This window comes from Condylostylus longicornis, unplaced genomic scaffold, assembly GCF_029603195.1.
Source record: "Condylostylus longicornis isolate FDR11 unplaced genomic scaffold, ASM2960319v2 ptg000017l, whole genome shotgun sequence".
In the NCBI taxonomy this organism is placed as follows: domain Eukaryota; kingdom Metazoa; phylum Arthropoda; class Insecta; order Diptera; family Dolichopodidae; genus Condylostylus; species Condylostylus longicornis.
The window spans coordinates 2087757-2109279 of record NW_026577986.1 but is presented as its reverse complement, the minus strand read 5'-3'; the positions used below and the strand labels follow the sequence as shown (position 1 = coordinate 2109279).

Sequence of the window (21523 nt, the reverse complement as noted above, 5' to 3'; positions counted from 1 at the left end):
CGCTTATATGCAGTCTTTGAAATAAAGCAAAAATTAATATAAAAAGGGGTTAACATAATGCTCGATTTTAAGGGTTAATTGTGTGAGTTAAGAAAAATAATTATATTTTTTAATGTTACGGAATTTACCGTTAGCTTTTTGCGTTTATAGAAATTTGAAAAAACTTGCGGCTTCGGAAATATAAGGTGTCAAAAATTCAAATTTTACAAATTTCAAGAGGCGATAACTAGAGAGGGAGTGGAGATGGAAAAAAATTTTCTTCTAACGAAATGAACTATTTGCTAATGTCTAAAAGCCCCTAAAATTTCAAAGTTCTACATTATGGGGTCTAGAAGAAAAACGAGATCAAAAATTTGGAAAAAAAGAACTTTAGATAACGGTAAATTTGAACGGCCATTTTGTTTTTCTAAAGTTTAACTGTAGTATATCGCGCTAGGGGAAGCAAGTCGCTGCCTTTCTGCGTTTGAAAAATTTCAAAAATGCTTATGGTTTCATTGCAACAAATATTTAAAAAAGGCCATTTTTAGGCTTTTGGGGGGGTATAACTTCTAGAGGGGGGGAGATAGGTAAAAATTTTGTTCTACGGAAATAAGTTTCTAGTAAAGATCTATGTACGTATTAAATTTCAGCTTTCTATCTTTAAGAATGTAGAAGTTTTGTAAACAGACACACGGACGGACGGACGGACGGACGGACGGACGGACGGACGGACGGACGGACGGACGGACGGACGGACGGACGGACGGACGGACGGACAGAGTGAAACTAATAAGCACTTTTTTCAAAAAATTTTTTGGAAAAGTGCTAAAAAGGAACTTTATAAAATTGAAAATTGTAAAAAAGTTGTAGAGATCAGGGAAAATTTTATTATAGGGATTTTAATTTATGATGCCACCGTTTATTTAATTTGGCAAAAAACAAAATAAAAAAAAAAACAAACAGAAAATGTAAATTAACAAAAATGTAAAAAAAATTAAAAGTTCATTTGGAGTTTTTTTTTGTTTAGTGGAAAATTCTATAAAATGGTCAGGTGTTCATCAAATGATATTCATTTTTATTGATTTCCCTTTTAACTTTTGCCCTTTTTGTTCTTGGCTTAGTACTTACAAATTTCGGCTACTTATAAAGTATAAATTGATAATATAACAAAGAATAACCAGATAAAAGGGTAATTGTTATAAAACAAATTAAGTATTGGTGGAAAACACCAAATGACTCTTATTTTTTACTCTAAAATGAGTAATTTAAAATTATTTTCACAATTTGTACATAATTTTATATAGAATTTTTTAATACTTGGGTTTATTATCCTTAATATTTAATAAAATATTTAATATATTATGTATGAAAACAAGGATTTTAATTTTATTGTAAATTTTAAAAGGTTTCCCTTATGCCATTTGGCACATTTAGTCTATATTTAAAAACCTTTACATAATATCCAGAAACTCACCTGGTAATTTGGCAACACCACCACGTAATACAGCATCATGTACAGCACTAATACCAATTCCTAAAATATTACGATCACCAGTACCACTATCAAAGCTACCACCACCAGTTACACTGTTACTTAAATTACGTCCTAAACGAGCTGGCCCTGAACAAGGAAGACTCGAATATTTGGATGGATTAACATTTGATGGACGTGCTTTTGGCTGTAATTATAAAAAAAAAAAATTGGGAAAATTTCATTAAATTTCAATTTTAAAAATAGTTTGTAATTAATTATTTTATAAATTTAAGGTATTTCAAACTTTTTAATTTATTAATATTTTTTTTGTATTAATATATTTTATTATATTTTCATTAAAAGTTTGAGTTAATCAAATCCAAATGATTTTTTGGGAATATTTATAAAATTTCAAGAATAATTCTGAGATTTCTAAGAAACCAAGGTTACATTAATCAAAAATATATATGTATATATAGTCGTTATTAGTTTTGGCAGAGTAACATCTTAATGGGTGAATAATGCTTTTGAGCACAATTTCAATTAAACTGAAAGGAAAATATGCTTTTTAATATCACCACGTCTGTCCGTACGAAAAATCAAAGTACAATTTCAACTGAAAAAAAAATATATCCAAGCATCACTCTAACAAGATTGGAATTACGATTTTAAATCGATTTTTCTTGAAATTTACAACATCATTTTGCTCTTAGACTTTGTAGCGTTTTAAATTTTAAAATTGACATTAATAAAATAATTTATTTTGTTAAAATAATTTTTTTCTTGTCATTTTCGTTTCATAATTTAATGCATTTAAAAATAAGCAAAATTAAAATTTTCCTCATACAAGATTTATCAAGCTCTAATTAAATTTACAAAATTAATGGTACACTCCAATTTAATATCTCAATTAACCGTGTTTTTTTTAAATTTGCCCCCTTCCCCTAGATATATGCAATAACAAAACTTATAGTTGTTATGTTAATAGCATGTGTATTTTGAAAAATACAGTTCTTAAGGTTAGAATTGTAAAATTTTAAAAGATTTACATTTAATTTTTACACAGAACTCTGGACATTTTTTGTTTGGAATTCTCAACTCAAGAGGTGCATTTTCAAAAGTACCCAATAATATAATTAAAAAACGTCATTCTGAAAAAAGTGTTTTATTAATAACTTACAATTCCAATTTATTAATAATTTCGCAAATCTTATCTAATATAGTAGAAATTTTTAAATTATCGTAAAAATATTTTAGCAAACTTTCAAATTTTTGTGTCTCCGTCTCGTTCTGTATATTTACTAAAAAAATAAAACTATTAAAAAATTAATTGAAGATAAAATCATTTCCGCTTTTGGAGCAAGTTTGGGATGTAAACACCATTGTAATACGGATAATTGTAATTTAATTAATTTATAATTGGAATCGACCCAGTTTCTAAAATATTTGCAAAATCATCATCTCCCCCTCCACAAAATCAGTGAAAATTTTTGTTCGAACATTACACCAATTTATAATGAATATTTTATGAAAAATTGTATACCATTTTTTTCTCTATTTTTATTAAAGTAAGGTAATGAAAAACAGAAGTTGCACATAAAATTAACTTTACATTCGCTTGGATTATTTTTAAATAATAATTTTCCACTTTAAATTTTTTAAGCATGTAATATTCATACATTTATAATATTTACCCATACTCCATCTTATACACAATATTTTAAGTATATAAAAAAGTAGATTTGCGGGTTTGTTTTTTTTTTGTTTTTTTTTTCCTACTCTGATTTAAAATTACACCTCAGATCCAGACAGGTGTATATTTTTTATACCTTAATAGGAAAAATAAGAAAAAGAAAATAAGGAAAATCTATCGTTTGCATAAAAATAAATTTATAACTTAAGATAAACTGTAATTTTCATAATTCGGTATAAACAAAATTTTATAATGGAAAATATTTGGAAAGGTTGGAATGGTAAAATTCAACATAGAGAGAAAAGAGGGATGAAATGAAAAATTTCCTACTTTTCTCCAAAAAAAAAAATGTTTTCTTTAAATTTCCAAATCTTTTAACAAATTTTTCCATCTCATTTTGCAATATTTTTCCATTACTTTTTTCTTAAAATGTCTATATAGAGAAGGAGGGACTCCATTTCATATGTACGCATACAACGTACGTAGAATGAACGAGCAAAAAAAAATTTAATAATAAATTCAAATTTATTTTTTTTTAGCACAGGTACCTGATATGTAGGTAGAAATGTTGCGTACATATGTATATAACTTTTTATATTTAATATACACATATATATTTATTTTTAACGGGATATTAATAAAAAAAACAGTCCTAAATGAAGAATTCAAGAGGAGAGAATTACAAAAAAAAAAAAAATTTTTTTTGCAAAATTTGGTGGTTAAATTCATAATGTTCCTCTTACCTACAATATTCATCGTACGAATAACTAGTACCTGGTACATCATACATAGACCATGTACGTGTTCTGTGTTGAGTATGCTATGAGGTACAAGTATTGAGTAGGCTAAAAGGTATTTTAAGCTTTTTCGCGTTTTAGTGTCTATTATATTGAGACAAATCTTATTATTGTTGCTAAAAAAATTTTTTTAAAAGTGATATATGAGTAATATGTTTGTATATGTACAAAGGTATGTACATGTTTTCTATATACGTAAAAGAATCTAATGAAAATATGAATATTTAGAAAAATATCATCCTATTTAACGATTCAGGTTAAAAATTTTTCTTTTTGGGTTTTTAAATTTTTACAGCTTCCATGTAATATTTTTATATAAATATATTTGATATTTAAAATAATAAAAAAATTGTTAGAAGAGACATATAAAATTATGTAAATTAATATTAAGCAACATACATGGAAAAATTATTGGGTATATTTTGTATTTTGAGCCTTTTTTGCAAGTACTCTGTCCATTGCACTCTAGAAAACGAGATGTTATTGTTATGCCAATGCAAAAAATTGTGTTCAAATATATTTATCCCGGTACATTCGGCCAAGGGATGAAATAGTTTTTTGCGTAGCAAGTATTTGCATAGTAGAGTTGCGTAGCATATTAAGAAGAAATAAAATCATATTCATGAATTTACATTTCAAAGAAGATCACGAAAAATTTCAAGTATTGAATTAAAAGAGTAAATGGCCAAACATTCAATCAAAATTGTGTAATATAGCTGTTAAAGAGCTTCGGGTAATTTCGAATTCAAGAAAGTTTGTGAAAAAAATGCAAAGAAATATGAAGAAATATTAAAGCTCCAACACCTAATTCAATGTTGAGAAGAATATGAAGAAAAATTTCAAATTATTTAATTTAGTATTTGACTCGTAGATGATCTGGGATTAAACCCCTTAATATTGGCAATAGATCTGCTTTGTGCAGTAATTGTAGTAAAATTAAACAAATTATTGTTTGTAATCTGCTGTTTTGAAAACATATAGCCCTATTTAAAAGCATGATAGTAGAAACTACAGGATAGAAAATATATGGAACAGATTTATACTATATTTGGAGTAGCCTCACAAACATTATAAATTCAATTTGTGAATTTTAACGTAGACTACATTCACATTTTTATTTTTATTTCATTATTATAATAAAAATACAAAAAGTTTACAAAACTTCTAACTTGGAATAGATTCATCCATTTATTTGACCATGATTTTTAAATAAATGGCTGCCACAGGTGTTAGATGCCCATCTAAAGTAATATAAATAAAATACCTGGTCTTTATCTACCCAAAATAATTTTTTTTTGTTTTGTTTTTCTTTTAACCATTTTGTTATTCAACTTATGCTACACCATTTTGTCTGCATGTAAATGATTATGTATGCCATTCCAAATTATTTATTTATTTATTTTTTTCGTTATTGTTTTTTTACTTTTCTTTTTTTGATTGCGTGTTATATTACAATGTGGTAAAGTTTTTGCAAATGGTGTTGGTTAATAATACCATATACATTATACACATACATATTGTAATATTTAAAATGTTTGTTTTTTATTTATAGAAAAACTAGGATTCATCTTTAATATTAAAATATAACAGAAAGATATTTTTATTTGCAATCAATAAGGACATTATTTAAGGGAAAAGTGTCCTTTGAGATAATCTGAAAATATAGAACTACAAAATAAAAAAATGTAATATAGAAAAAAAAAAGATAAACCGAAATTACCAAGAAAAGGAAGAAAAAAAAAGGATTTCTTAATATGCCCTACTATTAATTTTTATTGAGTAATTTATAAAAAAAAAAAAAGAAAACTTTTCACTATAGTTTTATATAGTGTTGTTGATGTAAATTATGTAAAGGTATGAATATATTGGTTTATATGTACATTATAAGATCACAATTTTGGTTTCCTTAAAATGTTTTTGATTTGCATATTATCCTATAGAGTAGTTATGGTAGTAGGCATTGATTTAAGGATTTTTTTCCAATATGAATTTAAATTCGATCAAAATCTATATAAGTATTCCATTTTTTTTTTTGCCGAATAAAACTGATAAAAGAAAATTATCAAATTTTTAGGGTATTTAAATTTGATGAAAGTGAAAATATGAAAAATTTGAATCTTTAGGGACATAAAATGTTCATATATAGAATATTTATAGGGGATTATTTTTTGGGTTGATGATGAAAATTGTATTGATTGTAATAGTAAGGATTGATTGGTAACGTAAGTTGTATTTTATAGTTTCATTCCTATAATATTATTATGTAAGATGATTTGCAAATTTTTCTTTTATCTCTAGACGAATTAAGGTTCTTTTCTGTTTCGTGTGCCGCATAAAATGAAATTATTATTGTTTATTTGGAAATTAATAAAATTATTTTTTTAATATTTTATAAACAAAACCATTAATAACTATTCAAACATAGTTTTGAATAATAAATAAAATATTCTTAACTTTAAATATATTAAATGGGGGATTCAAGAAATTTTGATGCTAATCCGCGGGAGAAGATTGGTATTTAATTAATTAATTTGACACAATTTTGAACCACTTCATATGGTTTGTTATTTCAGCACAGAAGAGAAACTGGAAATTTGAACAAATCTTGCAAAATTCTTATGAATTCTTAAAAAGTATCAGTTATAAGAATGGATTTTGTGAGCAATCTGTTGATATAATTTGGGCTAGAAAAGAATTTAATTATTTAAAATTAAAATGAAAGAATTATTAATTGAAAATTCATGAGCTATATCTTTAGCAATAATTTTGGATCCATATCTTTTAAATAATTTTAAAATTCATTCAGAAATTTGGCGATTGTGCTTTATTGAGTTCTTTTCGTTAAATTCGAACTTACATAACATAAAGATTCACAATATGTGCTATATTCAGTTAAGTGTTCAATTCAATTTTTATATGTGTACCAGCAGGAGTGTTATTCATGGCTCATTTCTATATTCAAAAAAATTGTTTTAATAAATTTATACATGATTCTTTTTCAATGTAAATACAATGCAATCAAATCAATTTTAAAATTCTTTTTAAGATTTTTTCAAATATTCTATACATATATATGTATATGCATACATACATTAGTATGTATCACATATACACATATTATATGTACAGGTATATTGAAAAGGATTTATGGATCGTAATGGTTGCCATTTACATAAATACGTAAATTGATTGATGAAATAAATTTATATGAAATATGTCAATTTTATTATACTTTTTTTTTTCAATGTCTTTTAAAAATTCTGAATTAGAATAAAGATTTATTATCAATAGCATGAGATCAGTACTAAGTAAGTATAGTGAAGAAGAAAAAAAAAAACTATTCTCAATGAAACCTGTTTAAAATATTTGAATTTTTAATAAAAAAACAAACAAGAAAAAAATTATTTTTAATATAAAAATTGCATTTTTACATAAAAAGAGTGAAAGAAAACTACACATACATACGTGCAATCATTTCATCATCAATGTTATGTGCTTTTAACAGATTAGTTTTATTTTTTCATTTTATTTTAGTGTCAGGGTATTTTGTCCCGCGGTTACAGTTTGCAAAAGAGCTTTAAATTTTAAGCATTGTTGGCTTCTTGTCAATAATATGCCACTCTATGTTGAAGAAGTGCACAAAAATTAATTTTAACTAGTTATCGATGTGCCCGTCTGTGGATGTATTGCATATTTCTTGCAGATTTTAATGAAGATCTGATGTTACAGTTTTATTAATGGAGCTGAAAAATTCATTATCTTTTGGTATATATGTTCGGTCCTCTATTGGATTCCTGTATTCAGCAATTGGATTTCATATTTTTATCAATGTCCAATAAGATAATTATTGAATTTTTCATAAATATAAAGTTAAATCAGATTTCGGGGAGCAAACTGGAAACTTTTACTGGAAATTCGTTTTACATTTTGAAGAATATTTCAATGAAGACTTCCCATTTTTTTCGAATTCGAACTCTTGTGTCCAACTATTCAGTTACGTAGTAATATTAGTAATCTTATCAGTGCATTCAAAAATATCATTCAAAAAACATTCAATATTAGCTAGATTATATGCCATTCAAATTAAATTGAAAGCACTAAGGTACATAAAACTAAACAGTTTTGAATGTAGCCTCGCGAATAATTTTCTTTTATTTAAATTCAAATTAACTTATTTTGTGAGTACATAGCACCATTTAAACACCATTTTTTTTAGGTAATTGTAATGCAAATTATTCTAGAATTTAGATTCTTGTATCTATCTTCCCAATATCTGAATTAAATTTTATTTTAAATTTAAATCGAAAAAAATAAGCAATTCAATCAACTCTAAGCCACAAAATACACAAGTAAAGAAATAAGAAGCACTTTAAATGCATCTAATCAAAAAAAAGAAGGAAAAAAAATAAGTGAAGTAAAAAAGGAAAATAGCATTTTCCCATCTCAATTTATGAATCTATCACGTAAGCATTTTATACTATATAAAATATCTCATCAATAACTTGATTCTTTCAATTTATAGTTTTTACATTGCATTCAAATTTCGTATTCAAATTGAATTTCTAAACATTTTCATTCTTTATGGTTGGTGCCTTTGCTTTGCATATAGGTGTGATATCTGGTGTGAATAATATTTTTATTTTAATATATAAAATGTTTACAATTTATTCCGTTCATATTTTACTATGGTTTATGATTTTGAGTAAAACATGAATGCATCTCTCGCCCCAGCGTTATTTAAATTGGCAAAATGTTATTTTTCGAATCTCAATAGTGTTAAAATTACAGTATTCTCAGAGTTAGAGAATTAGAGAAGTTGGTCTAAAACAACGTATTGTAAAAATAATAAAACAAATTCGAGCTCTTAACTCTGATTGTTAAAGGAAAATTTCCTGTTTTACAAATGTAAATGTATGTACAGAATGTATACACAATCTGTGGTATGGAATAATCGCAATGGGGAAATTTATTTATACCAATAAAATTTTACATACATTTTAAAACCAGATTCTCCCAAATATTAGCAAAAGATGCAAAGTTCAGATTGAAAAGAACAAAAAGATTTCTAGAATTTTATTTCAACACCTCATCCTTCATTTTCTTTTCTACATGTCATGGTGATTTATTTATATTTTTTTTTCTTTGAATAACTAATTTTTACAAAACTGTTGAAATATAAAAGCAAGGATACGTTTAAAATAAGGATTGGCGGATGTCTTATTTTACAATGTTATGTATACAATAACAATAACAAAATTTCAAATGAAATTTTCAAATGAAACTACAGTAAAAATAATAAAAAAAGAAAATAATTTTTACCTGAAAAGAATTACCTGAAAGTTTAGTTTTTTTCTATTGTTAACACATTTAAATGTATGGTGTAACATTAAAATGAACACATATAAAAGAAAATGAATGAATAATATTTTTTATAATATAGAAAGGATGCAGTTGCGTACATGTCGTTTTAAAAATTTTATTAAATGAATTTTGTGCAAAGATTTATAGTTTTTCCACAATTCCTAAGCTACTTGACGTATATACAGGCATTTTCTTGTTTGATATTTTATCTTTAATAAACCGTGAGGAAAGAATGATATTTAAAATTTGAATTTTAAAGAAAATTGATAACTCTTTTTTAATGTATTTAAACCTAAAATTAATTTTTAACAGATATAATTAATTGTTTAAGGTTAACATTTCAGAACAAACAGTTAGCCAATCAATTGATCCTATTGATTTAATAGGTTAAAACATGAGTTCTGTAGTAGAAATTTCAACTAAATTTTGATATTTTAAGTAAACATTGTAAAGAAGTGCTAATTATTTTCAGTTTCCCTGTTCGTCCGTCCATGTGCCTGTTTATAAAACTTCTACAGGCTGTTAGATAGAAAGACGAAATTTTTACGCAAAAATCTTTACTACAAATTTATTTTTTTTAGAAGAACATTTTTACATAATTCTTCCTACCCTCCTTTTCTTCAAGAGTCTGCTTAGCTGCTTTTAAACACTACTGAGTAGTTTATTTTGTTAGAAGAAAATTTTTCCCCACCTATTTTATTAAATTGAATTTTTAATATTCGCCTTATATTTCCGAAACTGCATGCTTTTTCAAATTTCTACAAAAGTAAAAAGCTAAAAGAATATTCCACCATATCAAAAATTATAATAATTTATCTTAACTCATTTATTTATTGGTGAAATTCGACTATCTTCAAATTTTTTCTGTTTCTTACCCTAAAAGTATGCAATAATTTTATGTTCGAATAATTTGATGGGTTTAAGTGGATGAATGAAAGTAACTTAAATAAAGTAGTAGATTATTTTTAAAACTATCTAAACCATTGGTTTTTATTCAACTTTTTTTAATCTCATGAAAAAAAATCTATAATTTTATTTGTCGCATAACATTGATAAAAGCTTATAAGAAGCTCAATTATTACAAAATAAATCAAGGTAAACAAACTGGTAAAAATTGTAAATAAAATTTATACATAATTAACAAAAAAATAATCTGTAAATTGCATTTCATAAACATTTATTTTTCCCGTATAATTTTATTGCCTCCAAATTTATTTATAAATATGTACTCTATTTTATTCTGCCTATAAGTAGAGACATGTCTGTTATTTTAATATAAAAAAATAAATTCTGATCTGAATAAAAAGGATATGAAAGACGATTATGAAAATTGTAAAAATAATATTAAATAATCCAGCCAGCCAAAAAAAAGAAAGGATAAGAAAATAATAATATCCTTATTTTGCGTACAAGATAACGCTACTTACATTGTGCACATACATACGATACACGTAAATACACATGTAAAATTTTAAATATCCTGAAGAAACATTTGAATCTATAAGGAAGAAAACTAAATAAAAATTATTTTATTGTGCAGTAGAATCGCAAATTGTTGATTTTTTTTGTATGCGAAATACAGTATATATAAGGAGTTCGAACATTATATTCGTTTCTCTCTCGTATTTTTCATTTTCTACTATCATTGAGATTTGCCTTAAAAAATCCCCAAAAAAATATACAAATTTTAAATATATTGAAGAACAGGAAATCTATTCATATTATGATTTTGTACACACATATAAATACTATTGATATATTCGGATAATCAGATATTGACTGAGCAAACAGATACGGAAATTAATCCGTAAATAGTTATGTACTTTATGTACGAATTTGAAATTTTGTGACTGATTTTTTTTCGGTATATTTAATTTTTTCCTTTATATAATATAAGCGTACGTACAGAAAGATCGTCGTCGCCTTTCAATTTAAACAAAATTTTTTTTTTTTTGGAAAATTGTGTATGAGTAAAGATTTCCTGTTTTTTTTTATTTATTTTTTTTTGTGTGTATAGAAAGGTTAATGTAAGAAAATTTCTTTACAAATTATAAATGTAAGTAGCTTTATATACAGAAAATGTTTATGCAATTTATGAATAAATGTTTGTATATACGTATATTACTTACATATATATTTTTTAAATCAATATTCAAATATATTTTGGTTCAATAGACTTTTAATAAGGATATGATATATTAGATTTTCTATTACGAAAAGAATAAGGAGATAAAAATAACCTTGTAAAGTACACTCAAGTACAAAATATGCAAAAAAAGAAAATTTTTTTTTTGTATGACATTGAGAATATTTCAAAAGTTCTTTGACTTTTTGGAAAAATTAAAAAATTTTTTTATTCTATTTTTTTTTTTTGTTAAAATTTCAGTTGTTGACGTGCATTTTTGTTGAGAAATGGTTATAATGTTTTACTACTCCAATAATAAGAGAGTATTCAAGGATTGATTGATAACTCTGAATAAGTTATTGAGAATTCTCGTGTTCTAAAATTGATTTGAAATTTATAATTAGGTGTTAATGGTGTCGAAATCTGTAGAGCATAAGAATTTTGGTACATACCATCAGTTTTCCGAAATTCTGGCAATGAAGTTACAACTTTTGTATTAGTTTTTCATTTTGTTTTTAATTTAATATGAATTGCTGAATACGGCCGATATAATTATGATTTAATGGGATTGGATCGAACTTTATAAGGCATTCTGTCTGAAACTATATAGTAATATGATATTGAAATATAATTCAGCTTAAAAGTTGTAATTGCTGAATTCTATTGTAAGGCAATGTTATTGTAATTTTGAAGTCACAGAATACAAAATTTAATTTTATTTATATATAAATGTAAATATAGAGAAAATTAATTCCAAATATAGCTACATTTCGGCTCGTAAGACTTGTAAATATAAGCATATTAGCATATGATTTAATTTTATGATGGGAAATAGAGAGAAAAGGTTTTATAAGAGAAAAATCAGAGTTGCCATATAGCAAATATTAATAAGAGTTGAAGTATTGTAAAATTGTAATAATATGGCAAACAATTGGAGCTTAAAAAATTTAATAGATAATATTGTTGCTATCCACCAAAATTCCAAAATCTTCCTAATATTTCCTCGATGAACTGTAATCATTTGTTACGAATCAACATTATTTTGGCCATGTATGTAAAATCAGAATATTTATACAATTTATAAAAATTATTGTATTACAAATTGATTCAAAAGAATAAGAACAGAAAATGAGAGAAAAAAAATTTTTCTTTTTCTTGCAAATCCTTTTGGAAATTATAATTTTATATTTATTGAGAATTTTATTGGCTTTAATATTATGTAAACATATAATGTTATATAGTGCTATATAAGTTTACATACTGAATATATTATAATATGTATATAAAGCCATAAAAACAATTATAGCATTGCTGTATTATAAATTATACACTCTGATCCTTTATGGAAATTGATTTGTCTTAAAACTATTTGTATTCGTTCATTCGTATTTGTTTTGTTCACATAAGTTTATTTATAGAAATTTTAAAAGGTTTTTGAACTCATTTTATGTATAGAACATTTATTTTATAATAAAATTAATTTTAATTTACTTTTGTGTGTAAAAAGTAATTATGAGATTTTATTATTCCCCATATTATATAAAATTAAATTAATTACAAAATAATTCAAATTATTGCAGGAATATATGTATAAATATTGTGCTTGTGGTAAAATATACGTCATAATGTAAATGTTGAAATTCCTAAAAGTATGCAAAAATTAACAAAATAATTTTTTAATTTTATTTAAATTGAATTGAAATAACTAAAAGATTATCTTGCATACATTCATACATATATGACATGTTATAAAAGGAAAACCACACTTTATGATTATTTTATGTAAAATTAGAATAATTTTTATGATAAATATTTTATAGATTTTGCTAGATTACTGCAACACATTGAGTTTATTAAATTAAAATTATTTAATATTATTTAATAGTTGTAATACATTCAATGTCTATGTTAATAAAAATTGTATGCAAAGTATGGTTTTGCAAATTTAATTATAATTTTGTAATTTTATAGTTGAAAATTTTATAAAGTAATTATTTTTATAGAATTTAATATTAATGGTAAGAATTTTGAAAAATGCAGAATTGCAGAATAACAAAATTGCAAAAAGAGTATAAAAAGTAAATATTTTTACATTAGATTACATTAGATTTTTTAGAATTTATTTTAATGCAAAATAATTTTACAAATAGAATTCATAAAAAATATGGTTTTTAAATTTATAAAAATAAAAATTTTCTAGCTCATAAATTTGTCTGCTATTTTAGTCTTATAAAAACTAAATTTTATTTTGTTTAGTAATATCATCCTAAAGGTATGCAATTTTTTCATAATGCGGGTTAGTGCATTTCGCAAGGGAAATGCAGGATTGGACGGCTTAAAATGACGTGGCTCAAAACTGTAAATCACTAATAATAGCAACACGTGGAATGAAAATATTTTTATGTAATGGGGAGTTTATGGGGAAGCCACTTGTCCCTCAAAGGAAGTGTGCAGAGGGGAAAAAATTGGTATTATGGTGCAGAACCTTCTTATCTTATTTATTTATCCAATATGTTGAATTAATATTGTTGAAAATTGTTTACGGCAACAAAATATCTAAAAATAATGAAATAAATAATTAAATGAATAAAATAGTTAACAATTAGCACATATTAACAAAATAGTTTATAATTGAGTGAAAATATTGTCGATAAATAATTCAAGTTGGTCTAGTTGGATAATAACAGCTACAATCACTAAGAACATTTTGAAAACTACCAATTATTAATATTTATAAAACTGTCATACATTTTATGGCTTTACTTCCAACGAGATAAACAAATATTGTCAAAATATAAATCGAAAATTCCAAAACTTTACAACAATTTACAATTTTTATTGCTCTGATATGAAAGCAAAAATTTTATTTATAATATTTTCTTATACGATCTTATGAAATTTTCATTTAACAATAAAATATTAAAGTGGAAATTATTGCTATTTAATTTTATGTCTTAATTTTATGGTTATTCCTTATTTTATTTCCTACCCTATAGTTTGTGAAAAATATTTGTACTCATTTGTTGCTTCAATTTACTCGTATTTCATATAGCTATGATCCTTCTTCCTTGTAGAGGAATAAAATTTTTTAATAAATTCATTCCAAATATATATTTTATTCCCGTTGTTGTAAATTAAATAATTTTTAAATTAAAACAGAAAGAAAAAAAATAAATAAATTTGTTTTGTTGTTTTTTTTATGTAGTCCTCATTTATTATCCTAGCTAGACTTTGTGTATTGTTTTATTGTCCGTCTCTTTATAATATTTTGTTGTTTAATTTCAAAATTTCAATCACAAATACATAAGAATAAGGAACTGAAGGAAAGACAAATTATTTGAAAGGATAAAAATGAAGATAAAGTATAAGGAAGAAGAGAGATTTTCTTCAAATCAATTTCAAAGAATTTTTTATTTTTTTTTATTGCTGCTTGGGTTAGGTTTTTTTTTATATTTTCATTTTCTTCTTTAAAAGATAAAATTTAAAAATGGCGAAAAAAAAATAATTTTTTTTTTGTTTTTTATTATTACTTTGTAATAATGAACGGCGGCGTCTTGAATCTTCTTGAAATCCAATTCACTTGAAATAAAAAGTAAAAAAAAAAATGAAAACAGGAAGAATTTTTTTTTATCCTTTCCTCTAAACTTGAAGAATTTTTCTTTTTTTTTTGCTTAGTTTTCTTTTAATTTTAAATAAAAATTTTTTTTTATATATTTTGTAATTTTAAATATTTTACTTCTTCTGGTCTGTTTCGGATGGATCCAATTTACTAATTTTGAAATTTCATTGTTTTGACTTAAATTTAAGTAAGTTTGTACAAGGAATTTCTAGAATGTAAAATTTAAAATAAAATACAATGATGTAGTACAATAGAAAAGAAAATGAGTCTTGGTAATTATTTCCTGGAAACTCAGAGATAATTATTTTATTCTAACAAAAATTTTTTTCAAATATCATTTAAAAAACAATGAGTAGAATTGTTACCAAAAAATCTCTTATTCTTGCAAAAATTACTCAACAAGTTGATTTTAAATTTAATACACTAACTTCTGAGCTTAAACTGAGTTCTTTTGCGAAGTGACAATAATAAATCAATGATTTTAGAGCACTAAGTTCGATTGACATAAAATTAAGTTAAATGTAGTTTGAAATTCCTGAGTATTGTAAAATGAATCACACTTTATTAATTGCAAAAAAAAGTTGAAGTTCGGAAACCAAAACTAATAACGAAAAATGAAATCACAAACGTAATAACACGTTGGTTATATAGTTATTTTTGAGACAGAACTATTCCAAAAGATAAAGTTAAAACAAATTACTTCAGAATCTAATAAACAGAAAGAAAAATTTCATGAGATCAAACAACAAAGTGGACAGATTTCTTATAGAAATTTATTTTCTCTAAATTTTAAAGAAACACTGAGAAATTAGTGGATTGTTTTGTTGAAGAATTGTCGTATAAAAATTGACGTATAAAATGAATGAATTACAATAAATTTACGTTGACAAGATTAACTTTTCTCATTATTAATTAATTTTTTTGAATGAAGCCTTATAATCCACAAGAATAACCCAAAAGAATAAATTATAATAATTTCTTCTGAAACAAGATTTTTTAATTTTGAAGAATAAAGACGTTCAAATTGTGTAATATTCGTGACTATTACCATTTCTTAAAAATGATCTTAAAACTAAATAAGTTTTAAATTTTTGATTTTTAGCGAAAGTTTGAGAAAAATTTTGTTGCAATATCTTCCTTAAAAGGACAAAAAATTATTCCATTCTTCATATTAATATTATTGCGAATTGATTTTATACAAGGTGTTTCGCATAAGATTGCAAATAATTTCAGAGGTGATATTGTATGAGTGCGGGAGGAAATGTATGAAATTTACATTTCTTTCATGTTTTTTTGAACACATTTAACATGTTTTACTGGAAAAACTATGAGAGATGGAGGAAAATGTTATATAAGTTAACTTTTAGCATAACTCATCAGCGTAACGCATCGAAAAAAAAAATCGCTGAAGTTATTTGCAATCTTATGCGAAACATTCTGTATATAGCAACGTAATCAATATAGATAGAAAATATAGAAAAATGTTTTCATTAATCCTTGAAGAAGAATCATTTTAAAGTTCTACTTATACACGTTTTATGAATATACCCAGTGTATACCATATTATATTTTTTGTAAAATAAATATTATGCAAAAAGCACAATTCTAGTGGAATTGAATAAAGGTATAGTAGTAAAATAGAAAAAGAAAAATTAAAAAAGTGTAAGATGAAGTAAAAATACAAACTAATTAAAAGTTACATTTAACTATAGTTAGCCATCAGGATAAACTCCCATTTAGTAACTCATTTACGAGTAAGCTTTTCTCTTTCTTTTTCTTATTATAAAAATAGCTCTAGGAAAAAAAGAGAATGTAAAAAGGACATGAAGACTTTATGTACACCATCTAATCCGTTTTTGATATTTTAATTATAAAGAGTTAACGATAGTTTTTTAAAGTTTGATTGTTTTTAATTAGTTTAAGGAAAACCTTGTATAATTATGTGAATAATATATCGAGATTAAGAAAAATAAGGAATAAAAAGGGTATGGGGGGAATTGTTTGTTCTTCTTTTTTTTCTATTAAAATATAAATATAAAAATCTTTCCTTTTTGCTTCGATCCATTTAAATTTTTTAAAAGCAAAAGCATTTAATAAGATTATTGTATTAGGATGAAAATTTAAAAAAAAATCTAAAACTTTATTTAAGCGATTAATTTATTATTTTTTTTAAATGTTTCTTAATTGTTTTATGTCAAAAAATTGACATCCATTTAATTTTTAATTATTATAAAAATATTTTTGCTGCCATCTATATTCTTCGATATTGAAATAATAATGAAAATATTAAGGAACAGTCGGCTGCACCAGGTCGTCGCATAAAGAGAGCATTTTCACTTAATTTACATTATTTGTAGATTTTTGTATTGAAAAGTAGCAATTTAATTTTTGCATTTAACCTCCACTGAATTTCGGTGTGTACTGCTGAATCTTCAATTTTTTTTTTAACAAAAAATTCTATTAAATTCAATGTTGATAGGAGAAAAATTATACTGGCTGTATTCGATTTCTATTCTCAAGAAGGAAGCTATGAAGGCAGCATTGCAAATAAAACTATAGAGGGATACGAAGTCTAGCGACTTTAAGAGGCTCTTTAGTATTGTGTGGGAAATCAATAGCCATCAAGACATGAAATTGTCTTTGGACGTTTGTCCGTACAACGGTCCCGTGCACCATATATGATTTGAAGGGAAGGAGAGCGAAAACAAGCCCTCTTCTGCCTGGAAAAGGACAAAATGTTGTAGGGCTTATTATGTGAATATGAAACAGTGGCTGCTACACTGGAATTTGTCTGGGACCTATGTCCTGAGGGTCGTCGTGAGAAGGGTTCCCAAATGGGGGTGGGGAATAAAAGATCAGAAGAGCAACTATTCTCAAAAACTATTTTCCGGTAATTATCTAAATAAATTCTACAAAATTTTTGTTTTAATAATTAATATTCATTATAATAAATAATCTACCGAAAAGATATTTGATTTTTATATTTACAATTTGTATATTTCAGAGGTCATGGAAAAGTCGAAAAAACCCGATAATATTTATGAATTATGAGAAGTCATTGATCTCATAATTTTCAAACTCACATTCACTACATATATGGAATTGTTTTCTATTTCTAAATTCCTCCAGATAATTTGTATAAGTAGCAGTTAAACTATTTAATATTCTTAATTATTGAAAATTAATAGCTAATGTCCTTTTTTTTTAACTACTCGCATATTTAAGTCAATTTATCATATATCGTATAATGTGTGAGTATTATAAATCCTTATATTTATTAGTTTTATCTTCAATATATCTTTGATAAAGTTAGAAAACTAATAAACAGTTTATTATTCTAATATAACTACTTTATTAGATGAATATTATTATACAAAAAAAAATTTATTGTAGTTTTATGGTTTTTTTGCCTCCTTGGCCTCCCCTCCTTTAAATCAATATATCACAGGAAACTACAGTTATAATATTAGAAATTCCATGAAATAAAGTTCAAATTTGTAAAAATATCAAAACAAATTCCAAAGGGTATATGTGCGGTAACCTAGTATAAATAATATTAAAAGTTCTTGATATTAGATTTTTCAAAAGTGTAAGAATAAAACATTAAAAATAACATAGAAAGGACATTTGATGATTTATTATGGGTAAAAATAAGAAAATCTTTTTTTTTCATCTAGTTTCAGTTGATATTTTTTTTAATGTTATTGTACTTGTTGTTGTTTGTAATACTATACTCGTATTTCATATTATAAATTTCAGTATCAGGACAATATTTTTTTTTTCTCTTATAAGATTTCGAAGATGACATATTGACAAGATGAAAAATTTCTACCGCCCCTCAATGCTATAATGTGTGGCAACTATACTGGTATTATCGAATTTCAAATATGTATTTTTTTTTTCAGTTGGTTTTTATTGCACTTTATCTTATTTTATTTTATTTATAAATCAACACTAATAAAGGGATAAAAATAATATTTATTTGTATAAATGTGAAAATATCATAGATTAAATCCTTGCATACTTCTATATATTTAGGGATGTGCATATGACATGCATGCATTAATATTAGATTGGTGTGGTAAATTATAATATGTAAATTGTGTACATATATATTGTCATTTCTGCAGGCTATGGTTTACGTTTCTACTCCAAAAAATTTCATGTAAATATTAAAAGAAAAACAAGCTTTATATGAATGTATGTATGTATGTGTGTAAGGAAAAACTGATGTACAATATTCTCTTTAGCGTATTAATGTTGATTGTTTCTTGCCATCAAATACAAAATATAGCTATTAATCTTTTTCAGGTATAGACAGTTGTGGATGAGAAATACAATTATGAGTAAAAGTATTTGGGGTCTACACGTGACACTAGATGTTTTATTACTTTTAATATATTATTTTAATGAAAGAATCATAAGAAGCGCCGTAGTAAACCTTAACTCAAGCCCGAGCTGTATCCAGCTGTATCGATCCGTATCGAACAGATGACACTGTGATATTAAGAGCGTGTGTACCATTTAAAGTTTTAAAAATGACAAAACAATTTAATAGGAAGACAGGATATTTTATGAAATTATGTGAATTATGAGAATTAATAAATTTTTCCTTATATTTGTCGAGCCTTAGAACTGAAAGTTTACTTCAATTGAAGTTAGAAATATACAAAAATACCCACATGAGCAAGAATAAGTAATATAACCTATTATATAACACAGGAACATTTGGTATTTTTAGAACTTTGTGTCGTATACCATATAAATTTTGACAGACTCAACATAAAATAAAATTCTTAGAGTTACAAATAATTTTCAAGAATATTTTACCAAGCCCTTACACGAAGACAATAAAAAACACGTTATTTTATAGACCGTAAAAAACATACTGTTCCAATAATTTATTATTAGTTATTTATGATTAAAAGTTAGATAGTAATGATAAAATATTTTACTTCCAATAGTCCAAGAAATCTTCTGATTCACTGTATGTACTATTGCATATTTTATTTTTTTTTTTTGTGTTGACTATTGCTGAACTAATGTTTGGCTCCAGAGTGAAAGATTTGTTATAAAATAAGAAAAGTTGAAGATATTTTTCAATTTTTTTTCTCTTAAGTTTCCTTGAAGTTTTTTAAATTAAACAAGGATATTTATCCTGTTGAAAAATATTTTGTTGCATTTTATTATAAATTTTTATTATATGGCATTTTTATTAGATGGCAGGATCTTCTCTTATTTTCTACCAAATAAGTTTTTCAAATTTAAAAGAAAATTAGATATTGGTTCGTTGATTTTCTTTTGTTCGTTCCTCCATATTTTTTTTTGTTTTTTTTGAATAGAAATGCAGTTCTGATCTTGTTTTAGTTTTGATTGTTTATTTTCCAAGTGAAAAATAAAAAAAATTGTCTTATGGTTCTATTCTTATGGTAATCTTCTAGGAAGAGAAAGATAAAACTTTTCTGTTTTCAAATGATCATTTTTTTCTTAAATATTGTTCTAGTACGTTTAAAAATTATACAAGGGTTTGTGATTCTTTAATAAGTAAAGCGGCTGTTGATATTACGGTTTTGGTAAAAACTCTTTTGAAAATAATGCAATGGTTCTATTTTTATGAATTTTAAATAAAAGGATGGTAAAGCAGACACAAACACTGGTTGTCATATTCTGGCATATGGGATCTTCGTTAACAGCACTCATTTAAGGTGGCTCAAATAAATTTAGGTTTAAGTTTTAACTGTGATTATTTTTGAAATATTCACTGGAACAAATAATTTTTTGGTATTTAAATTCGATGTGGGGATTGAAACTTCTTAACCAAATGAAAAACAAATTTGAAACTCAACATACTCAATATACATTAATTGATATTTATATAGTTTCACGAAATCTCTGTGTTTTGCAAAAATTTATTGCAATTTCTATAATGGCAATCTATTTTTTCTGTTTGGAATTTAGAATAATTTCCATTTTCTTTTTAAAAGTTGCAGTTTTTGAAATAAAAAATCTCCATAAAACTTTGTTTTTTAATGGCAATATTTATAGTTATTCAATACTCATGAAAGAACCACTCAAAAGCACTCAATATTTTTCTTAAGAAAAAATAAAAAAGAAAACCTTCTTCTTCTTAAAATCATTTTCTAATTTTTAGGTTCTTTTGAGGTTTAAGGTATTGTACATTTTAACGTTTGTTTTCTTCTTGCGCGCATAAATTTCGTTTTTTATTTGATATCACAATGAAAAGTTTTAATAAAACAAAAAGGTGTTAAAGGTGCAAGAATTTAGTTTTAAATTTTATTTTTTTATTCTGATGCTTTTTGTTTTTTTGTAAATATACGCGGTACTTTGTTGATTCATTTAAGAAAATTTTTTGATTGCAATTAAAAAAATACGTACAACAAAAGAGGAGCAATTTATTTTGTGATAATTAAAAGTTTAAAATAATTTCTCTTAAGAAGTTCAAAGATTTATTGAA

General features: G+C 24.7%; 1 protein-coding gene across 5 annotated transcripts in view; it reads right to left on the bottom strand.

The window, feature by feature from the left end:
- LOC129606148 (myb-like protein A) overlaps positions 1-21523 on the bottom strand; it is a 290115-nt gene that overhangs the window by 116996 nt on the left and 151596 nt on the right. For all 5 annotated transcript variants that reach the window (XM_055516270.1, XM_055516271.1, XM_055516269.1 and 2 more), the window contains one exon: positions 1454-1658. In XM_055516270.1, the coding sequence (XP_055372245.1) occupies positions 1454-1658 (205 nt within the window). The remainder of the gene's footprint in view (positions 1-1453; positions 1659-21523) is intronic.